Source organism: Aythya marila, assembly GCF_965140915.1.
Source record: "Aythya marila genome assembly, chromosome: 26".
Classification (NCBI taxonomy): Eukaryota; Metazoa; Chordata; class Aves; order Anseriformes; family Anatidae; genus Aythya; species Aythya marila.
In genome coordinates, this window is record NC_139067.1 from 450,412 (window position 1) to 458,520 (window position 8,109).

An 8,109-nucleotide genomic window follows, 5' to 3' on the forward strand; every position below is an offset into this window, starting at 1 on the left:
GAGAAACACCCGGACACCTCATTCAAAACAATTATTCTGCTGGCTTTTCCTTCCAAAAAAAACCCTAGGTTGTGCACGTGAAGCACATGGAGGTAAAACTTCACGTTAGCATTCCACTATGTGATATCAACAGGATACAGGTGAGTAGGAGGAACCAGCTGCCTCTGAACGCAACACGTCACAGACCTCACTGCCGCCCTGAGCATCGCGCACGTTGCTTCAACCTGCTGCTGACAGCACACAGCAACATTAAACACCCGTCCCAAACACCCCACGGAGCACGGCGCCTTCCTCTGAGCGCAGACAGCATAAACAACACGTGAGGTGTTAGTCACCTCGACAGCATACCGAGAGGCTACCCTGTAGTACTTACAGTGGGTTCTTGTAGTTTGTACTATAGTACACGTGAAGAAAACCCAGTCCCACTGACAACTTTTCACATACTGACCTTTTCTGGCCTTCCAAGTCTGGTAAATTATGTTTTTGTTTGTTTGTTTTTGAGCATCCACGTTGCCACTGTTGAACAAAACCGATGCCCAGTAGATCCAGGGCCAGACTTGTGCCAAAGGCCTCACAGGTCTCAGCAGCACAGACACAAACAAAAGGCAACTGCACGAGTGCCGCGGGAGGGCTGTCAGCGTAACTTCTGGGTCAGGTGATACCCGGTGCTTCACATAAGCTAGGCGTTACTCGAGATATATGAGGCTTCCCATGGATTGTGATCTTATCATGGATCAAATACGGATATCACTGCGCACTGTACAAATAACACAAACATCAGTCATCCCATACACAAGTGGCTCCTGCCTGAGGGGCACGAGATTCCCAGGTCTGCACTTAGCAAGAGCCACATCCATCTCCCTTGACTTCTATTGCTTCCCACCACCATTCTGGCTTTGCAGTAAAAGGAATGTAAGAAAACACACCTCAAAGCCACAAACTCCAGAAACAAATCAGAAAGGAGGCGAGAAGGCTGGGACAGCTTCTGAACAGATGTTTTGGGTCAAATGTGAGCCCGTCAGCTCTGGAAGGAAAAGCTCATCAGATCCGCCAGCGGAAATATCCCTGAAATTCATGAACAAGCAGAGCTATCGCTCAGCAGTGGTAGAAGATGTTCTTGGAAAAGGACCAGGTGAAATGAACCAGTAAATCCTGGAACTGCTGCAATGCCTGAAGTCACAAACGAAACCTCAAAGGCAAGCAGTCCTGCACTAACTGTATGACCAGAATAAGACAAGGAGAAGAACCACAGCATGCAAGAACCTGGGAGATTACTCGATGTTAAAATCAAGATGTTTAACCTTTTTGAAGGCCTGGTTATGAGAGATACTCTCTTAAATAGGAATGAAAGGCAGAATCGGGAAACATTTAAAAGTGAACTTACTAAGAATAAACGTACATAAATAGAAACAAGTTGTGTGTGCTGGATGTCTCACTTCCACAGGAAATTGGTAATGCAAGAGCAAGGCGTGCAATTTGACAGCCGAAACCATTAGCTGATTCAGCTGATGAGCCAAAAGGCCATCGAACTAACTATTTACACCACAGGTAACGTCCTATCTAGTGTGAAAACAAAGTTCATGTGGCAGATGTTGAAAATAATCTCAGCGTTGCCTGGCTAAAGGAGGGGAATTTGGTGTTTTTCAGGAAGCAGCATCCCAGCACCCTGTGGCAGAGCAGGACCACAGAACCCAACCCCGACCAGCCCCCGGGGCCCACACCCTGCGGCACCGCCCGCGGCGCCCCCTTTTAAAGGACACGGCCGCCTTATCTCGCCCCCTCTCGTTGCCGATTGGCTGTCCCTCCCCGCTAGCAGCCAATCGCCTCCTCATCCGGCGCTCACTTCCTCCTCTCCTCCCTTCTCCCCCTTCCCTCTGCTCTCCCATTGGCCACCGGCGCTTATCCCCGCCTCCCTGCGCGCTCTCCCATTGGCTGCCCGCAGCGCGGCTGCGCAGCGCGGCCCGGCGGCGGCGGCGGCGGCGGCGTTTCCTAGCAGCGGGCGCCGCCATGTCGCGGCGGCGCGGCGGGCCGCTGGGCTACGCGCTGCTGTGCGGCCAGGCCGCGCTGCTCCTCGCCAACCTCCTGCTGCTGCGCGGGGCCTCCCGCGCCGCCCCGCACAACGCCTCCGAGCCCGACCCCACCGGGCAGGACCCGCCCGCCAACGCCTGGGCCTACAGCGACCCGCAGGCGCCGCTCGTGCTCTGCACCTACCTGTGAGCGGGGCGGGCGGGCGGGCAGGGGCCCCTCAGGGCAGGCCCCGTCAGGCCGCGTCCCCTCGGGCAGGGACGGGTCCCTCAGGCCAGGTCTCGTCAGGCAGGGACGGGCCCTTCAGGGCAGGTCCCCTCGGGCCAGGCCTCTCAGGGCAGGTCCCGTCAGGCCGGGCCCCTCAGGCCGGGTCCCCTCGGGCCAGGCCCCGTCAGGCCGGGACGGGTCCCCTCAGGCCGCGTCCCTCAGGGAAGGTCCCCTCAGATCAGGTCCCGTCAGGTCGGGTCCCCTCAGGCCGTTCCCCGCCGCCCCTGACGTCCCCGTCCCATCCCCGCAGCCCCGAGGAGTTCGTGGAGTGCGAGGAGCCCGTGGACCACGGCGGCAACGCCACGGCGCAGCAGGAGCTGGGGCACGGCTGCGTCAAGGTGAGCCGCGGCCTCCGGGCCCGTGACGGGGGGACAAGGTGGGTGGGGGGGGGCGGCCTCCGGGCCGGCTGAGGTTGAGGCTGAGCCCGAGCCCCCCCCTTCCTCCCAGTTCGGCGGGCAGGCGCACGGCGACGTGGACCACACGCGGGTGCAGTGCCGGGCGCTGGATGGCATCGAGTGCGCCGAGCCGCGGAGCTTCCTGCGCGGCAGCAAGCCCTGCATCAGGTAGGAGCCGGCACCGGCTGCAGGGAGCCCGGCACCCGCCGGGGGGAGCCGCGCCGCCGGCAGCGGGCAGCAGCCGGGCTCTGCCAGCCCCCTGCCCCGTGTCCTTCCCCCTCTGACCCACGTCTTGCCGGCGGTTGCAGGTACACCGGACACTATTTTATAACCACTTTGCTCTACTCGTTTTTCCTGGGTTGCTTTGGAGTGGATCGCTTCTGCCTGGGCCACACGGGGACCGCCGTGGGGAAGCTGCTGACGCTCGGAGGCCTCGGGATCTGGTGGTTCGTGGATCTGATTCTCCTCATCACCGGAGGGCTGATGCCCAGCGATGGCAGCAACTGGTGCACGGTGTACTGAGAGGAGCAAAGCTGGTCCCAAAGAAAACCACAGCGTCTCCGCAGGGCTGGAGATGGACACTGCCACGTGCTGCGTGGCACCAGAACAGACTTCTCGTGCGGCTTTCTGCCTTGCACAAACGTGGATTTACAAAGCTGTAGCTTGATCTGCAGAACAATTACTCTTGTTAATTCCTCTGTACATACCTTGGACACAAAATTGTTCAGTATATATTTTGCTTGTTTACAATGATCTGGGCTTTTTTCCCCCTCAGCCGGTAAAAGTTAAAGAACTCAGACCTTGCAAACACTGGCAGTCAAATTAATAAAGTCTGGAAAGAGCTGACTCCACTTATTTTTGGTGCTGGTAGGGTACATCCACATGGAGATGCAGGCCCCCGTCCTGTGGTTGCATGTGATGATTTGACAAACCTTTACAGCTGAAACCAAGCAGTGATATAGAGACTGCGGCAAAGTCATGAGCTCCAATTCTAACTGACTTGCTCAAGACCATGTGCACTTGCTTCATGTGAAGCTGGGTTAGATCTGGGAGAGGCCAAACCCTTGTGGAGAACGGCACTTTCCCTTTCAGGCTGGAAAACCCACACTGCAGCAAAAATAAATCCAGTATCACAAAATGAAGCACTTGCTTCCACTGATGAGGCTTCCCCTACCATGTCCACGTTCTAGAAGCCTACCCCAAAGCAGTACATGTATTACTTTACAGTTACCTGGTTCTCCTGTCCCCTGCCCTTCACAGCCAAGGGCATCCTGCTGGTGCTGCAGCCAAGCGCTGGCTCCAGGGACAGGCTGCAGAGCGTGAACAAGAGAGGGGAGCTGAGGTGAGACCTGTAGGAGCAGCTGGTTGAGAGGTGGACATTAAAAGTCTGCGCAGTAGCAAAATAAAAGCGTTTGATTGCACAAAAGGGACTTGCAGTCAATCTAAATCTCAAATTCTGCCATGGAGCAGCCTCACGGTGAGCTGCTGCCTGCCTTCCCACTGCTGTTGGATACTCATGTTTGCTAAAACCCACGGTGGGTCAGCAGCAACCGTTTGCACTTCATGGTCACTCCACCAAGCTCCATTGCAGGCTCTGGTAACGTCCCCATAAAGCCAATCAGCTCGGCTCCCGTGGCGTTGGAGGCGCTGCACACATTTCTGCCTGTGACGACATTAGTCCCGATCAGTAAACTTGTGCCCCAGTTAACTGACAGCAAACGGACAGAACTGCCAAACACAAGCTTGGCCTCATTAGTGAGGAAAGGCTTACTTCCACCCTGCAGCTGCAGGGGATGGCCAGGAGCCATGGGAGAGCTGGGACGGGGTTGGGATGGCAGGAGGGTAAATCCTGCATCACGCACGTCCTCGTGCGAGGCAGCCCACTGCCTGCAGCACTGGCAGCCACGGCACGGGGCGCGTGTGCTACCGAAATGAGCAGAAGCTTCAAGCAACCACACACAAAAGAGGAAGCCCCAGCAGATGCAGTCTGAAAACTTCACAAGTTGAATAAAAACGGGAAAAGGAAGCTGTTACAGTAAGTCACACACAGACAGAACCAGCCACCAGAACCAGAACCATATATGCAAAAGTCAATTAACGTTCGACATAAAGCACAGCAGACGTACACTCACCATTCCCACCCATTTCTGCAAATTAAGCACCCTCCAGTCGTTTGCACTCAGCGAGTTTCTGCCGGTGTTACTTCTACTTCTGCCTTCCGTGGAACTGCGAAGGGGTTCGATTTGGCAGGGAATTCTGCCTGTTCCAGTTCTGGTTTGTGGTTTGTTGCAGCAACTCCTTCTGTCTGGGGAACGGGATTTATATCCCATTTAGGTCACAAGTAATCTGAATTTGGCAGCTCTGAATAGGTCTCGGGGCTGTGGGGTGGGTGGGGGGAGCGCTCATTATAAAACTACCACATTCTTCAGACGAGTGGAACAACGGGGCTGAAAGGCCCACGGTGGGAAAAAAAATTAAGCTGCAAGCCAGAAAGAAAAAAATAATAATCCTGTGTGCAAAAAGCCCATCATCATTAACAGCTCCCCGTGCTCTCAGCCCCGCAGCTGCCAACTAACAGCGGGGGCTCAGATTCCTCCCGCAGCCGAGGCCGTCACTGACTGCACCAAGTGCTGGGGGTGTTGGCCATCAGGGCACCCCTTCCTCACGCCCTCGTACCCAGAAGGACAGAAGTTGCTGTGGCTGCCCATGGATTTGGCCCTTCCAGGCCCGAATCTCAACTTCCTTGCCATTTTTTTTCTTCAATACTAAGCTGAAGCTTCTCACGCGTTCTCTGCTCTGCCTGAAGTTATGCTACAACTTGCTGTGAGCAAGGCATAGGGCAACTTGTTATACTGCACTCACGTGCAATAAAAATGGATTATTGTGCTGTACAGTTTTAAAGTTTTTTGGTTGTTTTTTTTTTTTTGTTTGTTTGTTTGTTTGTTTTTTTAAAAGCAGGTTGCAGAGGAGGTGCTGGCTCTTACCGTCAGCGTGCTCAGCCCCGGGACTTCACCGTCCCAGTGGAGGAGAGCCCAATAAACACGGCAGCAGCAGCGTTCCCACATTCCCACCGCCCCCTGTCCCCATTTCGGATGATGGCCCTTGCAGCAGCAGCTGCACGAAGGCAGAATCGTGAAGTGATTCTGAATTGTGCTTTCCCAAGACCAGCGTATTCCAGGCACAACTAGGGCTGGACCAGGAGCTGCTCAGATGACCTTAAGGCCACGAAGGCACCCGCAGCACTGCATTTGTTAACATTAATTCAGAAACAAACCCATGGCGCAAGAGCAAGAAGGAGTTACTGGGAGAAACGTGAATTGAACTCCCAGTGACAGTAAGTTTGAAATCCCAGCCTCAAGGTTGTGCTTCCCCATGGTTTATTTAAAGCAGGGAGCAAAGCTTTAGAAAAGTGGGAATTCCTCTGGTAAACGACGAGATTCTCTGGCCCGAGGTGCGTCACAGAAACCCTGCGGTCTTCAGACAGCACAAAGGGCATCTCCTCCGCTGAGCAGGACCCGCACCACCTCGCAGACGAGGACGAGCTTGTGGCTGGCAGCAGAGCCCCTGCTGAGCCGCGAGCCCTCTCCCTCCTGCTGGTCGGGCCAGCAGGGCTGGTTCTCCCCGCCAGGAGCATAATTACAGCAAGAAGGGCTCAGGCCAGACACTTCCTGGGTGCTACTTCCCGCTGCAATATTGCTGCGACCGCCGCGCGGACGTGCATGCAAAGAGGAGAGGCGCCCGCGAGACAGTTGCTGCTAATTACAGAGCGGATCACAGAGCCCAAACCTGGGAATTTCTGGGGCATCGCTCCCTAAGCATCCGGGAATCCCACTTAAAGCTGACCAAAGTGCTCTCTGCTGCCTGTGGTTCCCACAGCCCCGGGGGCAGCGTCTGGAGTTTGATCTTACATCGGCGATAGCATCTGTCTGAGCGCAGCCCGTGTCTGAGACCTCCGGGCCGAGCTCCTCGTCCCCTCCCTGCCCGTCACTGCTGAGCTCGGTGGCATCTTCCAGAGGCAGCGCTCAGAGCACGACGCTGCTCAGTCTGACCCCAGCGACCTCCGGCAGGCTTGGGGCAGCAGAGAAGTGAGGCAGCCAAGGCTGGAACGAGCTCCCAAACCCTCTGAAGTTGGGGGTTTGGTGTTTCGGTGCTGCGCTCTGCAAGGAGCTGTGCTGAGGCTGCAGGGCTCCCTCAGGTCACAGCACGCTGAGTCCTTGGGGACAGGCCCTCAGAAAGCCAGCGCTGGTACAGGAGGCACCAACGGCTCACACAGGGATGCAAAATGCTGGAGCTTCAAGAGAAGGCGCTGGGGCACAGTGTGCCGAGGAGCCGACTCCCAGTGCTCCGGGGAGCACGCACGTTTGCAGGGCAGACTGGCACAAAGCATTTCCAAAATGTGACCTAGCAAGTCCAGTCTCCTCACCGTACCTCCATGCCAGCCGTGTCACCTGCTTGGGGGAAATCTTTTGAAAAAAAATCCCTTCATACTCTCAAGGCAAGAGGGCAGCACACTCCTGTCAGAAATATTATCAATTCTTTCTCTACTTTGGGAAAAATCTTTACCGTGCTGCCTTCCTCAGTGCAATTACGTGCTACTCTGCTGCATGAATCACCTCTGGTGTTTTCAGTGCAACACACACGCTTCTAATGGGCACCCACTCGTTTCTTAAGTAGATTTCTGATTCACTTTAATGGGGAACAAAGCTGGAAAAGCAGTCTTACATCAAAAGTATCCTTTTGATGGAGGGGTGGGAAAAAAGATAGTTGCTAGGGTTCTAAACCTGGGCTTTAAAAATAGGCACATTGATGTTTTTGTTTCTAATGGCACTCATTCCCATCCTACACATGAAACTCACCTGTGCACAACAGCAGCATTTATGTCCTGCATTTTTCCTGATGCCACCACAACTGCCCAGCCCACGGCATGTGCATTTGTCCTGCACAGTGGGAAAAGGAGAGGAGCGGGTAGGAGATGAGTCTGGGAAGGCAGCATTCGAGCCCTTTGCAGGCGTTTCTGCAGCAGCCTCCCCGCACGCTCAGCCTCCCTCAGCCCAGGCTCGACTCCCATCCCCATCCGCGCCATCTGCGGATCTCAGCAGCCACCCCTGCAGTATTTGCCCAAGAAACTTTGCAGCAAGTTTGTTTGCTTGTCTCATTCCTTGAAGGTATTAGGATTACTACTAGTCCTCGATTGTGCTAGTTTGTTAGTAAAAAAAAATAAAATAAAAAAATGCACCACTTCTCACAGGAGTGCATCTACCCATCAACAAAACCCTGTGTTGGAAAATGGCGCAGCTCTCATGTGAAGCTCTCCAAAGCTTTCTGTTTCTGTAGGATTGCTTCCCAGCTCCCAGCAACTGGGAAAAGTTTGCTCCCGTTGCACTTCTGCTGTTGTTTATGCCCCCAGCTGCAACCGGTCGCA

The 8,109-nt window shown here is 54.9% G+C and overlaps 1 protein-coding gene across 1 annotated transcript; it reads left to right on the plus strand.

Moving 5' to 3' along the window:
• The first annotated feature begins 1,984 nt into the window (after positions 1-1,984).
• TM2D2 (TM2 domain containing 2) lies at positions 1,985-3,533 on the plus strand. Its single transcript, XM_082779637.1, has 4 exons — positions 1,985-2,213; positions 2,543-2,630; positions 2,740-2,855; positions 2,996-3,533. The coding sequence occupies exons 1-4, from the start codon at positions 2,008-2,010 to the stop codon at positions 3,207-3,209; spliced, it is 624 nt and encodes a 207-aa protein (XP_082635763.1). The 5' UTR covers positions 1,985-2,007; the 3' UTR covers positions 3,210-3,533.
• Positions 3,534-8,109: the final 4,576 nt, after the last annotated feature.